Here is a 23,456-nt window from a genome sequence, read left to right on the forward strand (position 1 = left end):
CAAGAACTGAATTCTTGTTTTAATTATAGGCTTAATTCTATCAACTTAATTCTGTATAAAATGGGGAGCTCCAAGAAGTTTTTGAGCAGGAGAATCTCTACATTCCATTTTCAGAGGTCGAATCTGGCTAGAATGCATAAAATGAATTTAAATGGAGAAGTATTAGAAAATAGGTCACACAGATCTATGAAAGAGATTATCTTAATCTGAACACATATAGTGAGAGATTCAAACTCAAGGCTTTTCACAGCCTGGCTTGACCAGCCTATAGAATTTTGTCTCAGAATATAATACTTTTAGGCTTGTCAGGTTTCAGCACACTGGACACTAACCATCACTGAATACATGCCCCATCCTGCCCAAACTGTTTTTCAAGACTAGCTCAAAAATTTTTGGGAAATAATTTTCTCATTTCCCTCAGCCAAAATGAGCTGTTCCCACAGCATTTTATTTGTAATTTACTGATGCCACTTAATCATTCTCCTGCCAAGCTGTAAACTCCTTGCAGTAAAGGATTATGCATTATTTACTCTGGTTTTCCTCAAACTTGGCACACTTCCTGACATATATGAAACATCTTATTTAACGTTGGGTTATATTGGCACAGTGGAAAGTGCACTGGCTTTTGGAATTAGACTTAAGGACTGAATCACTCACTAGCTACATTACTTTAAGCAAGTATTTAACTTTTCTTAAGCTTAATTACCTATAAAATTACCTACTTCTTGCAAATTATTGTGAAACTTTGAGGTCAATTCTAAAAATCACCTATAAAAAGCCCCTAGCAAAGTATATGGTACATGGTGGGTATTTAATAAATGGTAACTGTAATTATGGCCCTAGGAATTTTTTTTTTTTTTAGTTTCAAGTGAAACAGCAGATTTTTTGTACACAGTATAATCTTCAAACCCTTTATTTCCTCTTCAGGTTTAACTATGCTCAATTATGACTATCCCTGGTTGAGAGAATGTACTCGACAAACATCTGTGACTGCCTACTACATGCTAAATGTTGGGAAAATTTTAACAAAATGGAAAGTTCTCAGTGACAGGGCCTCCTCTCCTTGCCTGTACTACCCAAGAAAGAACATTGCTGAATTTCTGGGTCTCATATAAGATACCATTCTGGTACTATATAATTGCATCCTTCCTATATGAATTCAGAAACATTTATTAGCTATCCTGTAGCAGGCATTGTGCCAGAAACAAAATGGAGATGCAACAGTCCCAATCCTGAAGAAGGTATTTCATTGTTTCACTCGTGATAGTGTATCTTCGTTTTTACAACACAAGAGGAGCATTACTGAGTTTCTGTGGCATATATGCATTCTATTAACACTGTATAATTTCATCCTTACCTATAGCTTTCTGTATATGAAACCGAGTAAAATCTGATAAAATGTTCCAGTCTTTAGTATTTCCTATGTTACTTTTTGGTTTGTGATCTTCTGTCATAGTAACTTGAAGATTTACCATCCAGGTGCCAACAATTCTGGTGAAGAAATAAAAGACATGTTGCTAGCTCATTAAAGTTTTCTGGACTTTCACCAACTAGTAAAATTAAAATTATATAGTAACTACTATTCTTATTGATAGTCCTTTCTTATTTCAGAATTCTTTTAGCAGTCTAAAGTACCTATTCAGCCATCTTATTTGTTTTGGTAATATAGCTAAGAGTTCTAAATCACCATTTGTCAAATCCATTAGAGGTGAACTGTAGTGGAAACTGCAAAACTCTGTAACTTAAATGTAATTTCATTGTAATTAGTAGAACCTAAGTAGAATCATGGAGTTAGTAATGAAAATATTTTAATTCTAGCAAAAAGCAATCAACCACTTCCTAAAACAATGCTTTTTTTTTTTTTTTTTTCCTCTTGGGTTTACTCTCCTCCTCCTTTATTTACAATTTATTCTTACCACAGAACTAATAGATTAAGATGTTCTTTGTTCGATTATACTTATAAAATATGACCCTGACATCTCTTTTTCTATTATATTACTTATACATCTAATATATTGCTTATTATTATGCTATTTTTCTGCTTCCAAAATAAGGGAGAATTTGAATCTATGACTGCATAAATTTTAAAACTACCTTCCACTGGTCACAGTTCTATGAATGGTTCAGTGATGATCTGAAATCTGGGTAAGTAATATTGGTACACAGGCAGTCAAACTAGAGCAATTGCTGAGTTCAAAAGCTAATGGCTAAGCATTGTTTCACAGACTGCTGTCAGTTCCGAAACACTAGATATGTATTATCCATATCACTTAACTATTTATTTATTTATTTATTTAGAAATAGAGTCTTGCTCTGTCACCTAGGCTGGAGTGCAGTGATACCATCTCAGCTCGCTGAAACCTCTGCCTCGCGGGTTCAAGCGATTCTCCTGCCTCAGCACCCCAGTAGCTGGGATTACAGGCATGCGCCACCACGCCAGGCTAATTTTTGTATTTTTAGTAGAGACGTGGTTTCACCATGTTGGTCAGGCTGGTCTCGAACTCCTGACCTCGTGATCCACCCGCCTCAGCCTCCCAAAATGCTGGGATTACAGGCCTGAGCCACCGCCCCCGGCCTAGTTTTTGCTTTAAAAAAAAAAAAATCACGTTTGTATTCAAGGTGAGAAAGCTTCAGAATTACTAAGGACAAGGATTCTGACAGAAAGTTAAGTTCAGGCCTAGTTACAGATTCAGACACCTTGATAAAGTAGGAGATAGTCTCCAGTATCTTAACAATAAATACTTTTAAATGCAAGGCTTTTTGAGTAGAGGCGTGATCACTTGAATCTGGAGAGGGCGAGAAATGGGGAGGGACTGCTAACGGGCATTGGGGTTCCTTTTGGAGTGGTGAAACGTCTTGGAATCAGAGGTGACAGCCGCACACGATTGTGAATGTACTAAGTGCCACTGGACTGTACACTTTAAGATGGTTTTTATGTGTGAATTTCATTTCAATAATTACTTTAAAAAAAAGTGAGGGGGCTTATGTGGCAGGGATGGACTTTGCTTGGTGAAGGCCCCTACCGTACGGTGCCCAGACATCTGCAGAGAGGTCAGTGAGGAGCACTCCCACCTCACACAAAGCCATATGAAAACTTAACAGATTTCCCTCAGCTGAATCCCCGTTTTCAATAACCGCCAATTAGCCATTTAACAACATACTGAACTCATTTCTGTATGGGAAAATAGCGAAATATTCATCAAAACCTTTAGAAAGCAGCATCACCGGCCACCTAGAAATCCCCTACGCGCAATAGAGAACACCAGGGTGGAAATGGTAGAAGCCATTTTTTAAGGTTTTTGTCCTGGGTGGAGCGTATTCGTGAGGATTCAGTCAGCCTGAAATATTACATTTAAACACAGATGCCTAGTTACGATGATACATTTGCCAGTAGGGCAGCGTCGCATGGTGAAAGGCAAAAAGCCCTCTAAGCCACCTCCTGTGGCGACCAAGCTCTCAATCAACGCTCACCGCCATACTCATCCGCGGGAATGCTCCCTCCACCAGCCAAAGGCGGGGCCTCCGAGGGCACTCCCGCCACACAGCGCGAATTGAGCTTCCGGGCTTCCTGGGAATTGTAGTTTTAGTCACCGACACATCTTTGTTGTTCGGGCCAGTATGCGGTGACCCAAAAAACTACAATTCCCAAAGTGCCCCGGGGCGGCGAGGGGCCGCAACGGTGACGACTGTCGCAGAGAAGGCCCGGAGGGGCTCTGCGTTCTGGAGTGGCGCTGCTTGGGCCGGTGGTGGATTGCAGGCTGCTGGTGTTGCGGCTGGGGAGAGCGGCTAGAGGGTTCGGCATTTTTCGTCGGGATCCCTGCAAGGATGAGTGCTGCCAGAGAGTCTCACCCGCATGGGGTGAAGCGTTCGGCCTCCCCAGATGACGATGTAAATAACAATGGCGGAGTGGCAGAGGGTTGAGGCCTACTAAAGGCTGGAGTAGGCCAGGAAGGGTGGTTGGAGGAGGACGCGCCTGAGGTGGCCCGCAGCGGGAGAGCCCAGGGGAGAAACCAGAAGAATGAGTGGGAAATGTCTCCCTTAATCTTTATGAGGGTGAGAAGGTTTGAAGAGGCCCACACGCTGGGAGCCGAAGACCTGCGTAGGAAGGGGGATTGAGGAAGGAAATTCGGAGAGGGTCGAGGAGTGAAAGAGCTTAGTCAAGGGATTTCTTACGTGCGTTTTGGGGGGCCGATGAGGATGCTTTCTCGGGCCTTTGTGCTCACGATAGAGACGGCAAGACTCTCCCTGTTTTGGATTCTAAATGTTCCTGTGACAATGTCGAAATGTTCGTGCACATTTGGACAGATTTTCCTGCCTAGATGATTTTTGCAATGTGCCGTTAATAGTTAACTTTAGCTGCACTAGTAAGGGTAAACCGAGAACAGTATTGAGCCGAAAATTGTGCCACGGGTGTAATTTGGTACTGGCTTTGGTGGTGAGGTCTGAGACGTTGAGACCTAGAAGCCCATTTTGATGTCGGATATTAATACCTCATTCTTCTTACCTCGTCTCCCCATCAAATGCCGTTCCCTTCTCCAGCCCCCACCTCATAGGTTTTAATAGCAAACGGTTTATCCCTTAAAGTAACCTATTAAATATTTACTGCAGTGCCGGGTGTTGGGAATTCGGAGAGAAATATGATGCTTATTTTAGGCCTTTTTGTATATTTGCCCTAGCTCGTAGCGCAGTGTCATGGAAACAGTAGGTAACCAGTAAACGTAAAAGTAGGTCCTTCATACAATGGATAAATGTCTTGGCAACGTTGATGGGGAAATTGTTGGAAAGGGAGCGGAGAGGTCATCTTTAAGGATGATGAAGGGATATCTAAGTTTTTTTCGGTTTTGTTTGAAGTACTGTAAATTTCTGAATACATAGAGCTTTAAATTTTTCTATTTCAGTGCTTTTCATAAAATTTTAAAAGCCTACTGAATACTACTTTGTAGCAAATGAGATGGTGTTAAGACCTGCCCCTCTGAGTGGGAGGTGGGGCGAGGACCGGAATAGTAAGGGTCTTTAAAGGAATCGACTTCAGCTCTGCAGAAAGATTAGCTATCAGTAAAGATTTGGAGATGAATGGGCATCTAGAGAAGTTTATTCTTGCTCTCTGTTGTTTCTGCTACTGGCTTTTAGATCTTGTTAATATGGTAATTCAGGTTTTGTCAGGAATTGATTCACGTTTTTGAGTAACCTGGCTCACTTAAAAAGCTGTTAACGTTGTTTTCCTCCTGATCTTTAAATATGACTTGATTGCTAGGATGTCAGACACCTGTTTGGAAGTATCTTTTAGCGTGACAGAAATCTCCAGGTGATACGAAATTTCACAAAGTTAAAGGGATTAAGTCATTAAGTTTACAGCTTCGGAAGAGATCAGTTTAAACTAGACGACCTTTAAGACCTTTCCCAATCATGTAAGCGTATCTTTAAGTACCTGGGTTTTGTTTTTGTTTTGAGACAGGTGAGACACGGTCTGTCTCTGTCGCCCAGGGTGGAGTGCAGTGGCACAATCAGTGCTCCCAGCAGCCTCCACCTTCCTGGCTCAAGTGATCCTCCTGATTCAACCCCCTCTCCCCACATCACCACCACAGTAGCTGGGACTACAGGTGTGCGCCACTACACCCAACTAATTTTTTGTATTTTTAGTAGAGACCAGGTTTTGCCGCGTTGCCCAGGCTGGTCTCCAACTACTAGACTCGAGCAATCTGCCCACCTTGGCCTCCCAAAGTGCTGGGATTACAGGTGTGAGCCACCTCGCCCAGCCAGTACTTTAAAAAAAATTTTTTTTTAACCATAGGTAATACATTCATTAAAAGACCTCCAAGCTGTTGTAGGAAAAAAAAACTAGCAGGCCGGGTGCAGTGGCTCACACCTGCAATGCCAGCACTTTGGGAGGCCGAGGCGGGCAGATCACAAGGTCAGGAGGTCAAGACCATCTGGCTAACACAGTAAAACCCCGTCTCTATTTAAAAAATTAGCCGGGCGTGGTAGTGGGCGCCTGTAGCCCCAGCTACTAGGGAGGCTGAGGCAGGAGAATGATGTGAACCTAGGAGGCAGGGCTTGCAGTGAGGCGAGATCGGGCCACTGCACTCCATCCTGGGCGATAGAGCAAGATTCTGTCTCCAAAAAAAAAAAAAAAAAAAAAAAAATTCTAGCTGTAACATATAGTTGGGAAACAGTTTCTAATGAGCATCCACGGTATGTAAGAGATCATTGAAGTTTTCTTATGCCCATTGACCTCACATCTAATTGGGGTAACAAAACATTTTTTTAATATTAAAAGTAGATAATCACAGAATACAACTCTAGCAAAATGCTAACAATGTAGGAGTAAATTCTAAGTCACCAGGGTGTGTATTCAGAAGGTAAATTGATTGCAGTTCTGTAGGAAAGGGTATTAAGGATGAAGACAACTTAAAAGTAGTTTCAATGGCTTGGAGTGGAGAAATGAAAGCGCTCTTATAGGAAGTGGGAAGAGTGGGGAGTAACTGCTAAGGAACCTCTCTTAAAATGTATAGTGCACCCACGTGCTTTTCAGAAAGCAGCATTTGGACAAGGTACTCACTGTTGCACTTTAAGGCAAGGGTCTCCAACCCCTGGGCCACAGAACCAGGCTGCACAGCAGGATGTGAGCTGTGGGCCAGCCAGCAAAGTTTCATCTGTATTTACAGCCACTCCCCATGGCTTGCATTACCACCTGAGCTCTGCCTCCTGTTGGCATTTGATTCTCATAGGAGCGTGAACCCTGGTGTGAACTGCACATGCGAGTGATCTAGGTTGCACACTCCTTATGAGAATCTAATGCCAGATGATCTGTCATTGTCTCCCATTACCCCCAGATGGGACTGTCTAGTTTTAGGAAAACAAGCTCAAAGCTTCCACTGAGTCTACATTATGGTGAGTTGTATAATTATTTCATTATAGATTACAATGTAGTAATAATAGAAATAAAGTGCCCAATAAATGTAATACACTTGAATCATCCTGAAATTATCACATCCTCCCTCTCAGTGGAAAAATTGTCTTCCATGAAACCGGTTCCTGATGCCAGTCCAGTCCTGGAGTGCTGCTTTGAAAAGAAGAACTGGCAGGACTTAATGTTATTTCCTTAAAACATTGGGATTAGAAGTTGTAGATGACAGGATTATTTATATAAACACTGAAGATGTTTTACTCTTTTATTAGAAGCAGAATCAAGAAAGTTGGTTTTTACACAATTTTTTTAACTTAATGCTGTACATTTGTATAACTGAGTTCATAGACCACTTTCATCTGTCTCATTTGATCATGGACAGTATGATGTGGAAAAAACACAGGATGGTCAGAGGATCAAAGCAAGTCACTTAGCCTCTCTGTGCCTCAGTGTCTTAAGACAGTCTTTTAAAAAGGCATCTCTTTATAGATGAGTTAAAATTAAGTTAAATGTCAGATCCTGGCTTATAGAGCCAGTGATTTAGTGAGAGTCAGAACTGAAGCTTCACCATTACTTTAACTATATTGAGCCAGAAATAGTTAAGAACTAAATGGCCTATAAAAATATATGAGGGGGTCACGTGGAAAGACGTAGAGATTTGGAACTTAGGGAACCAAAATTATGAGAGCATATAAGCCCTTCCACTAATGAGAATTTAGAAGCGTAAATGGGTCCAGGTTGGTACAAATGCTTTAACTCTCATATGCTCAGGGGAAATAGTGTATTTTTTAATATTTTAGTGTTTTACAAATAATTTTTAGAAATAAGAATAAAGGGAGATAGTGCAAAACAACTTTATTAGGAATTTTAATGTGAATTTAACAATAGCAAACCAAAATTTATATTCTGTGTTTTCCTGATTTTGATGTACATATAGTCATCCTTCAGTATGCTAAATGTGGGGGATTGGTTCCAGGACCCACCCACCTCCTTGGCAAATCTTGCATACTCAAGTCCCGCAGCCAGGCCTGTGGAACTTGAGAATAGGAAAAATCAGCCTTCCATATACTTGGGATGGATCTGCATTTGGTTGAAAAAAATCCACTTATAAGGGACCCTTGAAGTTCAAACCCGTCTCGCATTTGCATCATCAAAATACAATACTTGAAGAATTTTTGAAACCTTCTATTGCTTACAATTTTGTGTTGAAGAAGGATTTGTCATCCTTGCTCCATAATTGCAAAACATTTTTATTTTTAGATTATAAACTTAATTAGAATGATAAATTCAGTGAATATTTTTATTTCATTTTCCTTCCAGTCAGCTTGTATACACATCTGCCTTCACCCTTTGTCCATTTGCAACCAAGTCAAGTAAATTTTGATGCATAAACATTGTAAAAGATGAAATAAAACAGTCACACCTCCTTTTAGAAAATAGAATGATCCTGGTTCTTACTGTAAAATACTGTCCTTCCTGCTGATGGCTCTCCCAGTGAGAGTACATTTCTTGTTTGTCTTTTTTTTCTTTTTCTTGTCGATTCTTGGGTGGGAGAAAAGCCTTCTAGTATTTCCTTATCCAAAAACTCATAGTCTGAGATTTTTGCAGTTAATTTTATCATCATTAGTCTGGAATATGACTGCCTGTCATTTTGCATTCACCTTCTTCATCTAATAATAGTTAATGCCTTCTGTCCGTTTTTTCTTCTTGCCATTATGAATGGAAAATGAAAAATTGTGAATTCCCATCTGTGTTCAATGAAAGCTAAAAGTAGACAACAGGTATGATGTCTTGAAAGATGATGAAATACTTTGGACAATACAGTGAGAAAACGATCTTAAAAATTATTTTAGTTATTTTTAGCACAGTTGGGAATAATGAATTATAAATAATGAACTGTTAAAAAACAACAGTTTTCACATTTGTTTCAAAATGTAGGGAAAAATATGCTCACTAGGATTCCATCGTATTTCTTAGATTTATAAGAGTTCAGTGGACTCATTTGATAATTGCAATAGAATGAGTTTTAGTCTATTCTTTTAAAAAATAAGTTTTCTCTTTGTTCTTTGGAAGACTTTTAAGAAAGAATAAAAGTAATGACATCTCAATCCTAACAAATAACTAGAACTGCTCTAAAAGGAAACTGAAAAGTTAAAATTTTCTCCTTAAGTTAAAAGTTAGCTCACTGATAAAGCCAGAATTTTTAACTTCAACTAACAACTGTGGCTGCCGTCTAAGTTCAGAGTACTAGGTGCTCTAGGACCCTGCAAGGCAGTGGGTCTCAAAGTGTGGTCCCCAGATAAATAGCATCAGCAATCACTTAAGAATTTGTTGAGGCCGGGCGCGGTGGCTCAAGCCTGTAATCCCAGCACTTTGGGAGGCCGAGACGGGCGGATCACGAGGTCAGGAGATCGAGACCATCCTGGCTAACACGGTGAAACCCCATCTCTACTAAAAAAATACAAAAAACTAGCCGGGCGAGATGGCGGGCGCCTGTAGTCCCAGCTACTCAGGAGGCTGAGACAGGAGAATGGCGTGAACCTGGGAGGCGGAAGCTTGCAGTGAGCTGAGATCCGGCCACTGCACTCCAGCCCAGGCGACAGAGCCAGACTCCGTCTCAAAAAAATAAAAAAAAGAATTTGTTGAAATTCAAATCCTAGAGCTCCACCCCAGACTTACTGAATCTCTGGGGCTGTAGCCCTGCAGTCTGTTTTAACAAGCCCTCTGGGACTCTGATACAGGCAAACTTGAGACTCAGCTCTGGCTGCAGAAGAACTAAAGGATTCTGCTGTGAGGTAATAGAAAAGGAGTAAATTTGAATATGATGAATATGCTGAACTTCCTAAACAAGAAAAATGAACCCTGTTTATATTTACAACTGACAGAGAAAAAAAAAACTTAGGAGTTACAGGTAGACTTTAGATTTTGTAACACTTATTTTTATGCAAAAAAAAAAAAAATAACCAATTTCTTTTCCAGCTGGGATCTAGCAATTGGGAGGCAGCAGACTTGGGTAATGAAGAGAGAAAACAAAAGTTCTTGAGACTTATGGGTGCAGGAAAGGTAAGCATCAGATGGTATGCATTTTTACCTTTTCTGTGAAACTACTGCCATTTTTGTGTATGCTAAGTAAGAAGGACTGAATATACGTGGATTCCATTTTCCTGTTCTGTGTGATTTATTTTGGCTTTGGGAAATACGTCTGGTCTAACCAAGCACATAAAATTTATATTATTTTTGAGCCACATCTAGGATTCTCTGTCCGTAAAGTTTGAAGTCTGCACAGAGAAAAATTTGGCTCAAGGAGGCTGTATAGGAGAAAAGACATGTCAAAGTTTATGATTTGCCATGTGTTGGCCCAGTGGTTTGATAGAAGATATTTCTTCTGGGTAGGTTATCTTGTGGGAACCTCTGGCCAAAGTGAAAAGCCTGTCATATTTTGTAGCTCCCGCCAGCCTTTGAAGTAGTAACTACAGGAATATCCTTTATCAAAAACCTAATTTTAAGACTACACTTTCAGAGATTATTTCTATAGTTTGTTACTAGATAGAGAAGTTTCTCTGAATGTGTAGAACACCAGGGACCAAGCGGGGGGGGGCGGGAAACCCTTAATTTTAAAAGTGTTCAAGATACTTTGAAATGCCTGTCAGTTTGGTTAACGTTAATAGAAGGTACAGTTGACCCTTGAGCAATGTGGGGGTTAGGGGTGCTGGTTCTGCAGGCAGTCAAAAGTTTGCATATAACTTTCAACTTCCCAAAAACTTAACTACTAATAGCCTACTGTTGACTGGAAGTCTTACTGGATAACATAATTACCAGTTAACACATATTTTGGGTGTTATTATATTCTGTATTCTTATAATAAAGAAAAGGAAATGTTATCAAGAAAATTATAAGGAAGAGAAAATAATTGACTCTTCTTTAATTGGAAGTAGATCATCATAAAGGTCTTAATCCTTATAGTCTTCATGTTGAGTGGGCTGAAAAGGAGAGATTGTCTTACTGTCTGGGAGTGGCACAGGCAGAAGTAAATTCAAGTGTAAGTGGATCCACACAGGTTAATCCTGTGTTCAGGGGTCAACTGTATAAAACAAGTGCCAGGAAAATATCTCTTGTAAAAACCTTTCTTTATCCTAGCAGTTTATACAGGGATCTCTAGATACTTATTTTTTTAAGCAAGTAAATTTATTTTCCTAACATTGTCCCAATAGTCTTCCTAAAAACTAAATTGAAAAAGAAATAGGAAAGCTTTTTTTTCTCTTTTTTTAAGCACCTTAAAATGAAATTCTGCTCTTTGTTTTGTTATACACATGGGAATACATTCATTCATTTTCCCAACAATTATAGACTACCTACTACTGTGCTGGATCCTGGGTGGCCACATAGATCAATAATATATGTTTGGAGCTAGTATGTAATGGAGGAAACCAGATAATAACAATACGGAATTGTAATTGCTGTGAGAAAACCATGCACATAGTGCTGTGGAATCACAGAGGGCAGCTAACTCTGGTTTAGCAGTGCAAGAAAGCTTCCCCAAAATAGAATTGATCTGAATCTCAAAGGATGAGAAGGAGTTAGCCAGACTACAACAGTGGGTTTGGGGATAGGAAGAGGTCATGTAAAACACTGAGACCTATTTAAATAAAGCATTTGTATAATATCTCATTACTCCAGATTTCCCAATTTGTAATTTGTCATAGAAAATAGTCTGCAGTTTCTCTCGTTTCATGCAAATATACTAAGTCCTCACTTAACATCTCTTATGTTTCTTGGAAACTAACTTTTAGCAAACTGACAATAAAGTTGTTTCACTGTAACACTGATAAGGAGGAAAATTGTTTTCATTATAGGTTGTTTCAACTAAAGTCAGTTAAAGTTGAAGTTTCTAAGAACCTATCATTGAAAATTAAGTGAGGACTTAAAAGATTTGTTAAGCATATGTAAGGTAAGTGTGAGTTTAGGGGCCATATTCAACTTAGTAGAATGAAAATTATTCAAGTACTTAGGAAGAACATCCTAATATAAAATATATGGAAGTTGACTAACTAATAAATAGGTTGTTGTGTATAGATTAAATTCTTTTTTTTTTTTTTTTTTTTTTTTTTTTTTTTTGAGACAGTCTCACTGCAACCCCTGCCTCCCGAGTTCAAGCAATTCTCTGCCTCAGGCTCCCGAGTAGCTGGGATTACAGGTGCCTGCCACCATGCCCGGCTAATTTTTGTATTTTTAGTAGAGACAGGGTTTCACCATTTGAACTCCTGACCTTGTGATACACCTTCCTCGGCCTCCCAAAGTGCTGGGATTACAGGCATGAGCCACTGTGCCTGGCCCATAAATTCTTTGTGACGCCAAGATTGTAGCTTTGATCTTCATATGGGCTGTTTAGATTTATTCCATTTTGTGGCCACAAAGTATATTTCTAATCCTAGCCAGCTATCATGAATATGTTATTGGTCACAGGAAGAACCAGCTAAGATGATATGAATAGATCAGTGCAATACCGTCATCATCCTGGAATAACTTGATGCTGTTATATTAAAATCTTGTTAATGGCTGTCGGTTTTGCAACCTAAACAAGTAACACACTGAATTATTGATTTGCTTATGTGTTAATGGCACATAAAGCAATGAGCATTAACGCTTGAACTTTTCCAATAATATCATTTTTGTGTATGGAGACTGTACCTGCCATTTTTTCACAATAGGAAGGTTTGTTACTATATCTTCACAGATGATTGGTTAAGATTGCTTTCCAAAGTTACATTTATTCTCACCTTCACACGGTGTTTTAATGAGCACTTATGAAACTAAATATGAACCATAAAGAGTGGATAGAACTGATTAAATTGAGAGTAATTATGCAGTTTAATCAGTTGGTAATATTGAATCAGATGTATTTTTATGTTTAGAGTACAGGATTGTTTTAAATTGTTCTTTTTGACAAGTTGAGATTAGTAGTTTATTGTCAAATAGTAAAGAGATAGCTAATGATTGTGATATACTGTAATAAGATCTATCACTTTATATGATACATTATAAGTTTTAATTATTTCATTTTTGTCTGGCTAAATCTCATTTGCTTTCTCTCCATGAGATATACTTGAGGCAGCAGAAAGAGCAGGTGGGAAGTTAAAGCAAGTCATTTAACTGGCCTTTAGGAAAGAAAATGTTTAGATTGACTCAATTTTCTAGTTATCTATTCATCTTATTTAAAATTCCAACCTGCTCTACTCCTTACTCAGGTCTGTTTTGTTTTAATCACACTTAGTACCTTCTAACATAGTATAAATAGCGATTATGTTTGCCTGTCTCCCTTCTCCATTCCTACCCTTGCTAGAATGTAAGGTCCTTAAAGGCAGAGATTCTAATTTAATCTTTTGTCTTCACTGTGTCCCAGAAGCCTAGAATAGTTTTCAGCACATAGTAGATACCCAGTAAGGTTAAATTAGTGGTCTCAAATGCTAATACATTTTCAACCTTCTTATAGAAAGAACATACTGGTCGTCTTGTTATAGGAGATCACAAATCAACATCTCACTTCCGAACAGGTAAGAAAGTAAAATGTAATTAAAACAAAAGTGCTAAATTCAGAATATGAAGTGTGTGTTCATGTTTCAGGATATTCTACTTTGGCATGTAATTGTGTAAATTATTAAAATGTTAGAATTGGGGTGCAGTGGCTTATGCCTGTAATCCCAGTTATTTGGGAGGTTAAAGTGGGAGGATCACTTAAGCCCAGGAGTTTGAAGCTGCAATGAAGCCATGATTGCACCACTGCATTCCAGCCTGGGCTACAGAGCAAGACCTCATCTCTTAAAATTCAAAAAAAAAAAAAGAGAGAAAAAAATGCTTGGCACCGTGGCTTATGCCTGTAATCCTAGCATGTTGGGAGGCTGCGGTGGGCCGATCACTTGAGGCAAATCACCAGCCTAGTCAACATGGCAAAACCCTGTCTCTACTAAAAAATACAAAAATTAGCCAGGTGTGGTGGCTCACACCTGTAATCCCAGCTGCTTGGGAGGCTGAGGCACGATAATTGCCTGAACCTGAGAGGCAGTGGTTGCAGTGAGCCAAGATCACACTATTGCAGTCCAGCCTGAGTGACAGAGTGCAACTCTGTCTCAAAAAAAAAAAAATTAGAAGTACATAATAGGTAAACATGTTACATATATAAAGTATCAGGTTTCATGTACTTTGATTTTTAAAAGATGAGAGTATATGTCATTATGATATTCTAACCAAGAAACTAACCTTTTTCTGTCTCCATTTTTACTGATTCAGAACATATATTTTAATTGTAGTGAGGTTTTATGCCTCATCTTGTTAACTCTGGTATGTACAGAATTTTTGTTCTTTGTATATTAGCATATAGTGTCATAGTTGGCGTATTCTAGTTTTGTGTATTCACTAAGTTTTATTTTAAAATCTTTGAAGAATATAAACTAGTTGCAGAGCCTGAAGAAATAAGCTTTAAAAATAATTTTAGGGAAGAACATTTTTAAATAAAAACTGAAAATAAATTTGGGTATTTGGTGTGCTGAAAAGTGAAATTTTTGCCTATTTAAAACTGACCCTAATCTTGGACACTATTAATAAAAGGCACATATTAATAAAAGACACAGTGACCTAGATTATGTTCAACAAAACTTTAAGTTACTTAAATTATGCTAACATAGCATACGTAGCACATTTTAGAAATTCATTGATCTTTTATTTTTCTAGTGTTAATTACTTCAAATTGATTTGTATTGCTATATAAGGCAAAAAAAAATTCCTGTACTTTGCAGAATGGAAAAATATTTCAACTGCCACATTTACCCTTTTAAATCTGAGAGCTTTCAAGCAGAGCTCCCAACCCCCAGTACCCATCCCTCGCCTATTAGAAACTGGACCACACAGCAGGAGGTGAGCAGCAGGCAAGCCAGAGAAGCTTTATCTGTATTTACAGCTGCTCCCAATGGCTTGTATGGCCACCTGAAATCCGCCTCCTATCAGATCACTGGCAGCACTGAATTATCATAGGATCTTGAACCCTATTGTGAACTGTGCAAGCCAGGGATCTAGGTTGTGCCTCCTTATGAGTATCTAATACCTCATGATCTGAAGTGGAACTGAGGTGGTGATGGGGAGTGACTGCAAAAACAGATTAACATTAGCAGAGAGGCTTGACTGCACAGAGACCTTAATAAATCAACTGCTTGCAAACTCATATCAAAACCATATCAGTGAGTGGCAAGTGACAAACTGCATCTAGTGGCAGGCTCTAAGTCAGAATCTGACATTTATTTAGTCTGCATGTGGCCTGCCCATTGTTTTATTTACCACTTCCCTCCGTGCCTCTTTCCTGCACTGTGCATTTGTCTCAGTCACAGTTTTGGTAAGCCCACAAGCTAACCCTAGCCAAAATGAGTAAAAAAACAAACGTCCTTGGAGAGCTTCTTTGAAAAGGAAGAAAGACCCAATGATGAGACACCAGAAGACTAATACTGCCAACAAAGAGAAAGCTGCATTTAAAACAAAATACCAAGAGTCCTACTTAAATTACAGGTTCATTGCAACAGCTGATTCACATTCTCCAAACCTGCTTTGTCTAATATATGATGACCAGCTATCCAGAAAAGCCATGAAACCTTTAAAAGTGCTTCACCACATGGAGACCGAGCACCATGCATTAAAAGACAAGCCTTTGGCGTTTTTCAAAAGAAAAAATCGTGAACGCAAAGAACAGAAGTAATTATTGAAGGCCACCACTTCATCAAATGTGTCTGCAGTGAGAGCATCATTCTTAGTGGCTAATCACATGGCTAAAGCTAAGAAGCCCTTTACTACTGGTGAAGAGTTGATCCTGCCTTCTGCTAAGGATGTCTGTTGTGAACTCTTAGGAGAGGCTGCAGTTCAAAAGGTGGCACATGTTCCTCTTCTGGCTAGCACCATAACTAGATGAATTCATGAAATAGAGGATATTGAGGCACAATTGTTAGAGAGGATTAATGAGTCACTGTGGTACGCAATCCAGGTTAATGAGTCTACCAGTGTTGACAACAAAGCAACAATGCTTGTTTTTGTGTGATACATTTTTCAGGAGGATGTGCATGAGGATATGTTATGTGCACTTTTGCTTTCAACCAGCACCACAGCTGCAGAACTATTCAAGTCTTATAAATAATTACATATCAGGAAAACTGAATTTGGCATTTTGTATCGATATATGCAGGGATGGAGCAGCTGCCATGACTGGACGGCTTTCTGGTTTCACTACTCAGGTCAAAGAGCTTGCTTCTGAATGTGAGTCTGTGTACTGTGTCATCCACAGAGATGCTGACTAGTTGAAAAACGTCACCTGAACTTAACATTTTGCAGGATGTGATTAAAATTTTCAACCACATTAAAGTACATGCCCTTAATTCACATCTGTTCATGTAGCTCTGTGAGAAGATGGACACAGAGCACACATGTCGTCTCTTATACACACAACAGAGATGGCTTCCTAAAGTTAGATCACTGGCCAGAGTTTTTCAGTTATAATAGCCACTCCAGAGATTTTTTTTTTTTTTTTTAGAAAATGTCATCACTGGCAGCACATTTCATTGACACAGAATGGGTCGTAAAACCTGCTTACTTGGCCAGGCGTGGTGGATCGTGCCTGTAATTACAGCACTTTTGGGAGGCCAAAGCAGGCAGATCACTTGAGGCCAGGAGTTTGAGACCAGCCTGGCCAACAGGGAGAAACCCCGTCTTTACTAAAAAATACAAAAATTACCTAGGCGTGGTGGCACACCCCTATAATCCCAGCTACTTGGGAGGCTGAGGCACGAGAATCACTTCAGCCTGAAAGCCAGAGGTTGCAATGAGCCGAGATCGAGATCATGCCGCTGCACTCCAGCCTGGGCAAGAGAGTGAGACTCTGTCTCAAAAAAAAAAAAAAAAACCTTGCTTACTTGTGTGACATATTCAATCTGTCACCTCAGGGGAGAACAAAACTGTGTTCAAGTTGGCAGATAAAGTGACTGCATTCAAAGCCAAACTGGTATTATGGGGGCCACAAGTGAACACTGGGATTTTTTGACATGTTTCAAACATTAGCAGAGATTTTAAAAGAGACTGAGCCAGGACCTTTTTTCTCCCACCTGGCACATGATCACCTATCTCAGCTTTCAAAGAGTTTGAGTATTATTTTCCAACCACGAAAGAGCCCCAAACTGGGAAGGAATGGATTCACAACCCATTTGTGAATAAGGTGAATCGACTTTGTTCATGCTAGAAGAGGATCAGCTGCTTAAGATCACAAATGACGGTGCCCTTAAAAGTATGTTTGAGACAACTTCATTCTGGATTAAAGACAAAGTGGAATACTCTGAGATTGCCACGAAAGCACTGGAAAGCCTGCTTCTATTTCCAACCTCCTGTCTTTGTGAAACAGGGTTTTCTGTAGTGACAGCAGCCAAACAAGATTACAGCGAGTAGACTGGACATAAGCAACACACTTAGGGTGTCACTGTCTCCCATCACCCCCAGATGGGACCATCTAGTTGTAGGGAAAACAAACTCAGGGCTCCCACTGCTTCTGCATTACGGTGAGTTGTACAATTATTTCATTACATATTATGTGATAATAAAGTATACAATAAATGTAATACACTTGAATCATCTTGAAATCACCACCACCCCCACTCCCCATCCATGGAAAAATTGTTTTCAACAAAACTGGTCCCTGGTGCCAAAAAGGTTGGCAACTGCTGCTTTAAAGTTTAAGTTGTTCTGATAAACTTGATATGCAAAGGAAGGCATAAAGGAGAGTCAGTACATGACCATTTTATTTAGCCATTTGCTGAACAGAAGTGCCTAGCTTTTTTCAGTGTTTTTGTTCAAAGATAGATAATTCTGTTTGTTAGAGAGTTTTTATTAGGTGACTAGGAAAAAAACTTTCAGGAGAACATCTACTTATTATAAGTAAGCTAAAACATTTAATACCCAAAGTGTTTAGTAATAAATACTTATGCTATCTCAACATCAGTCATTTTATTGTCTATTAGGTAACCACCTATGGCATAAATTCTCAAAATTCATAGTAAAATTAGTCACAATTAGATAAATCAGCCCTGAGTATAATGGCATCTGTATTATGGGTTTTTGTGTAAATTATTAATTTGACTGAAACATAACTAAAGTATCCTGGACATGCAGGGGAAGAAGACAAGAAAATTAATGAAGAACTGGAGTCTCAATATCAGCAAAGTATGGACAGTAAATTGTCAGGAAGATACCGGCGACATTGTGGACTTGGCTTCAGTGAGGTAGTAATTAACTTATTTTCATTGGGAAGATAATTAGTTTTCAATTTGGTACCACTTATTGCTGTTAGATTACCCTAGCAATCAAGAATCCCATGTAGAAAGCTCTCTGTATGTAATTATCTTAAAAATAATTGTATATGCCCTACTGGTCTCTGTAGGTAATCAGAAGAGATGTTTCCAAAGATTTTGTGTGGTGTTTTGTTTGTTTGTTTGTTTTTTTTAGATGGAGTCTCCTCTCACGAGGCTGGAGTGCAGTGGTGTGATGTCTTCCACCTCCCTGGTTCAAGTGATTCTCCTGCCTCAGCCTCCTGAGTAGCTGGGATTACAGGCACCTGCCATCATGCCCAGCCAATTTTTGTATTTTTTTTATTTTTGTAGAGATGGGGTTTCACCATGTAACCAGGTTGGCCTCAAACTCCTGACCTCAGGTGATCCCACCCACCTTGGCCTCCCAAAGTGCTGGCATTACAGGCGTGAGCCACCACACCTGGCCGTTTGTTTTTGTTTTGTTTTGTTTTGAGACAGAGTCTCACTCTGTTACCCCTAGGCTGGAGTGCAGTGGCGCAATCTCAGCTCACTGCAACCTCCACCTCCTGGGTTCAGGCAATTCTCCTGCCTCAGCTTCCTGAGTAGATGAATTACAGGCACATGATGCCACACACAGCTAATTTTTTGTATTTTAGTAGAGATAGGGTTTCACCATGTTGCCCAGGCTGGCCTTGAACTCCTGAGCTCAGGCAATCTGCCCGCCTCAGTCTCCCAAAGTGCTAGGATTACAGGCTTGAGCCACCGTGCCCAGCCTCACCTGGCCTGTTTCTAAGGATTTTAAAGTGTGTTCTCTAAAAATGAAAATGCTGTTTAAACATCAGAGCACCTTTCCCCCTTTTTTGAGACAGGTTCTCACTCTGTCACCCAGGCTGGAGTACAGTGGCACAGTCTCACTGCCACCTTAGCCTCCCAAGGACCTGGGATATAGGCCTGCACCACCACGCCTAGCTAATTTTTGTATTTTTTGTAAAGATGGACTTTTGCTATGTTGCCCAGGCTGGTCTCAAACTCCTGGGTTCAAGCAATCTTTCCGCCTCCCAAAGTGCTGGAACTACAGGCGTGAACCACCACGCCTGGCCAGGGCACATTTTTAATAGGCATGAACAACATGCTCACAAGTTAAGTAAAATATTTCATGTAAGTTTAAAATAATGGTTTAAGAGAGCTTTTTTTTTCAGTTGTTTCCTAAGTGATCTCTTTTTATATTATGAATTTATGTGTGACTACTGTTTACTCCAAAGTAATACAATGTGCAAAACAATTATAACTGATTTCCACATAAAGGTCAGTGGTTAACATGCCTTATCAATTTAAAAAATTGTTTCTTTCGGGAAAATATAATACCGTGGTTTTCAAACTAGGAGAGGGGAGATAGGTGTGTGGTCTTCAGAGCACCTCCCCTCTTGTTTTCTTTTGTCTTTTAAGAAACGGAGTCTTGCTCTGTCACACAGGCTGGAATGCGGTGGCATGATCATAGCTCACTACAGCCTTGAACTCCTAGGCTGAAGCAATCCTCACACCTCAGCCTCCAGAGTAGCTAGAACTACAGGCATGCACCACCATGCCTGGCTAATTTTTCTTTGTTGTCTTTTTTTTAGTTTCTTTTTTGTTGTTGTTTTTTTTTTTAAGAGACAGGGTCTCAATATGTTGCCCAGGCTGGTCTCAAATTTGTGGCTTCAAGCAATCCCCCTGCCTCTCAGCCTCTTGAGTAGCTGGAATCTCAGTCACAGGTATGAGCCACTGGGCCTAGCCAGACAGAGCTCTTTCTTAAAATTCCACTCAAGTCTTAAAACTGTTGTTCTAATGGCTACAAAGTAAGTGTTTCGAAGACTGACAGAACTTACGGTCTTTCTCAGATTCTGTATGGGCTAATGTTTATTTTTAAAAGAGCCTGTTGATTGATGTTTTAGGTAGAAGATCATGATGGAGAAGGTGATGTAGCTGGAGATGATGATGATGACGATGATGATTCACCTGATCCTGAAAGTCCAGATGATTCTGAAAGTGATTCAGAGTCAGAGAAAGAAGAATCTGCTGAAGAACTCCAAGCTCCTGAGCACCCTGATGAAGTGGAGGATCCCAAAAACAAAAAAGATGCAAAAAGCAATTATAAAATGATGTTTGTTAAATCCAGTGGTTCATAACTCCCAAATGCTTAGTCTTTGTATTAAAAGTAAGCCTTATTGTTATAATGCACAGTGGAGGACTGCTTATAGAGCACAGACCTTTGTATTATAATTTTTAAAAAGGCCCTTTTAAATAATTACAAGGAGTGTTTGCTTTCAAATGCCATGGGTTACACTTTTATGGGCATGACTATAACCAATTTTGTAAAGAGTAAGAGTTGTATAAAATAAGAAATAAATACAGTACTCAACTTACTTTCATATTAGCATCATCAGCCCTCTAATTCACCGTATGGGGGAAACGCTTTTTGTTTGTGATAGCTATTTTATCATTTCCTTCATATTTTTCTCTTATAAAAATGTATTTGATACTGTGATACGTTCATGAAAAGTATTCTTTAATTATTCTTTGTTATAGTAGAGCTGTTCATCATGGAAATTTCTGCTGCCAGTCACAATCTAAATTAATTTTGGCAAAAGATTGGGTACTTAGTTTCCTGTTACTGAGTTAGCTCTACTCTTTTGGACCAAAGCAACATGAGAGTAAGTACTTTTCACACTTGTTAAGATGGGAGTTACAACTGTCATACATTTGCAATATTATGATCCCAAGTAGTCTTTTTATAATTTGGATTATATCGTATGTTAGATTTTTGATAAGATTTGGCCAATTTTTACAGAAGAAATGATTTCTCTGATCATTTAGTTCTATCTATTTAGAAATATGTAAAACTGGATTTTTTTTTTTTTTTTAAGTAACATGTGACCAAAGTTACTTTTGTCCCAAAGGTCTAAATAAAGAGCAGTTTCCCATATTTGGCTGTGATACCTTTATCCTCATTATCTACAAATGAGGAGCAGGCTTACTGATAAGCTGAAACAAGAAATTCTCTTCATTTTATCCCAGTGCTATTTTATTGATTAATTACTAAAAAGTATTACTTTCTAATTTTATTGCTGTTTCTGTTGGTGTAAGATTAGAATCATCTGACTGCTATTAGGTGGTTGATTTGTACAGCTGATTAACACAGATTGCATTATGAGCTAGTAAATGGATCTTTGGATAATTGGGTCCAAATTCTTAATGTTTACAAGTAACAAGTTCAAAGGCTTTAGTCCCACCTGTTTGTGAGCCGAATTGTTATACATCTAGATACTTAAAGGATGTATTTGGAGTGTTGGGATTTTTTTTTTTTTGAGACGGTGTCTCACTCTGTCACCCAGGTTGGAGTGCAGTGGCGTGATCTCAGCTAACTGCAACCTCCGCCTCCTGAGTTCAAGCGATTCTCCTGCCTCAGCCTCCCAAGTAACTTAAGACTACAGGCATGTGCCACTATGCCCAGCTAATTTTTGTATTTTTAGTAGAGATGGGGTTTCATGGTGTTAGTCAGGATGGTCTTGATCTTGTGACCTTGTGATCCACCCCCCTCAGCCTCCCAAAGTGCTGGGATTACAGGCGTGAGCCACTGCGCCCGGCCTTGGAGTGTTGGAATTTTTAAAAATTATTCTTATGTCACTTTGAAATTTAGAATGTGTTGCCAGGTGCAGTGGCTCATGCCTGTAATCCCAGCACTTTGGGAGGCCGAGGCAGGTGGATAACCTGAGGTCAGGAGACCAGCCTGACCAACATGGAGAAACCCCATCTCTACTAAAAATACAAAATTAGCTGGGCGTGGTGGTGCAAGCCTGTAATCCCAGCTACTCCGGAGGCTGAGGCAGGAGAATCACTTGAACCCTGGAAGCAGAGGTTGCAGTGAGCCAAGATCGCACCATTGCACTCCAGCCTGGGCAACAAGAGCAAAACTCCGTCTCAAAAAAAAAAAAAAAATCAAATAAAATAATTTAGAATGCGTTAGAGAAATTTAGCAAGTAGCAAGTAGAACAGGTGATTTCTGGTTGGTAGACTCTATATTACAGTATATTTCATGTTTCAGACCCCAAAGTTGTTGCCTTGTTTTTTTGTTGTTTTTTTTTTTAATTTCTCACATTTTTGAAAAATAGATCCTATCCTCTATAGCAAAATATTGAATCACTTGATGGTAGACAGTATATATGACATTTAACAAATAGTTTGAAAAAGTTTGGCTTTATTCAACAATTTTAGTTTGCCCTCTAATTTTCAAATGTCTGTGGGATTGCTTATAACTAAGAAAGTGAAGATTGATTTTTACTTAAGAATGTGATAGAAATGAGTTTTATGGTTTTTAAAAGTATTTTCATCAGTTCATTATTTAAATGTTGGGTTGTTGATATGGTCTTGTTTCTGATAAGTAAATAGGAGCACCTTGTTTTAAAATAACTACACTACAAGACTTTCTGCATCTCTGTATAGAGAAATCCAGATTTCAATTAATTCATGTATTGGGTGTTAACAAAATTCAGGGTTAGAGTAAATTTAGGTAGGTTGGTCCATGTGGCCTGGTTTCCTAGCACCTATTAAACATAATGCTATCTTTTAAGCATGAACATGTGGGTTTTTAAAATCAAACTGGAACAAAATTAGAAGACAACTGATGTCATGCTGTCTTGGTATCCATACTAAAAAAGTATCAGGAAAATAGATTATTTTTGTGCTGTGAAACACTATTCAGTGGAAAGTTTAATGGCAACTTTTCCATATCATTCATAATTTAATACCTGAAATGCACTTTTAAATGTTTGCTTTATACCCAAGTGTTTACTTGTACCCGTAACCTAACAGTCTATTGAAAAGAATGTTTTCGGATACAGATTGCAATGTTGTTTGTATTCATAGGCAAAAGTCCTCTTCTCTAGTATAATTTTTTAAATCTGAGAGAATTGAAGGTACAGAAAAAAAGTCTGGAGTGCCTGAACCATAGTTTGAGAGCACAAAAGTCACATTCTTTGAGTAAATTTGAGGGAAAGAAATTTCAGCTACCTGGTTAGCTTCAGTGACTACTTACACACAGGGCTTTGGTTCCATTACTTGTTTCCATCACAACCACATCCTATATACTTGCAGTATCCAAAACATCTTCTAAAATCACTCAATAAAAAAATTCACTTCTAACCAACTCCCCCTTTATACCTGCTCTGTGTTAGGGCGTAGTCTGTTTC

General features: G+C 39.1%; 2 protein-coding genes and 1 pseudogene across 6 annotated transcripts in view; 2 read left to right on the forward strand and 1 right to left on the reverse strand.

Moving 5' to 3' along the window:
* Positions 1 to 3,560, reverse strand: part of SOX6 (SRY-box transcription factor 6) — a 766,932-nt gene extending 763,372 nt beyond the window's left edge. For 3 of the 4 annotated variants that reach the window (XM_021926880.2, XM_021926862.2, XM_021926864.2), the window contains exons 1-2: positions 3,472 to 3,560; positions 1,358 to 1,491 (exon numbers count right to left, since the gene is read on the reverse strand). The gene's annotated coding sequence lies outside the window, so the exon portion shown is untranslated. Of the gene's footprint in view, positions 1 to 1,357; positions 1,492 to 3,206 lie in introns of all 4 variants that reach the window. The other variant, XM_031653910.1, reaches the window with a different exon arrangement.
* Positions 3,561 to 3,646: 86 nt separating this feature from the next.
* On the forward strand, positions 3,647 to 23,409 carry C12H11orf58 (chromosome 12 C11orf58 homolog). 2 transcript variants are annotated; one of them, XM_009186495.3, is made up of 5 exons: positions 3,647 to 3,888; positions 9,887 to 9,970; positions 13,398 to 13,458; positions 18,095 to 18,204; positions 20,163 to 23,409. In XM_009186495.3, the coding sequence occupies exons 1-5, from the start codon at positions 3,826 to 3,828 to the stop codon at positions 20,394 to 20,396; spliced, it is 552 nt and encodes a 183-aa protein (XP_009184759.1). In that variant the 5' UTR covers positions 3,647 to 3,825; the 3' UTR covers positions 20,397 to 23,409. The 2 variants fall into 2 exon arrangements, with proteins under 2 accessions (XP_009184759.1, XP_021782578.1); XM_021926886.2 differs by lacking the exon at positions 3,647 to 3,888 and adding an exon at positions 6,067 to 6,891 and having other exon boundaries at positions 20,163 to 21,193.
* Positions 10,412 to 10,563, forward strand: LOC116269954 (annotated as a pseudogene).
* Positions 23,410 to 23,456: the final 47 nt, after the last annotated feature.

The sequence above is a fragment of the Papio anubis genome, chromosome 12, assembly GCF_008728515.1.
Source record: "Papio anubis isolate 15944 chromosome 12, Panubis1.0, whole genome shotgun sequence".
NCBI lineage: Eukaryota > Metazoa > Chordata > Mammalia > Primates > Cercopithecidae > Papio > Papio anubis.

Bases quoted from the DNA above. Each gene is read 5' to 3' on its own strand.
- C12H11orf58 (XM_009186495.3), top strand. From the start codon at position 3,826: ATGAGTGCTGCCAGAGAGTCTCACCCGCATGGGGTGAAGCGTTCGGCC. The intron at 3,889-9,886 runs GTAAATAACAAT...TTTCTTTTCCAG, and splicing joins CGGCCTCCCCAGATGACGAT to CTGGGATCTAGCAATTGGGA. The intron at 9,971-13,397 runs GTAAGCATCAGA...ACCTTCTTATAG, and splicing joins GACTTATGGGTGCAGGAAAG to AAAGAACATACTGGTCGTCT.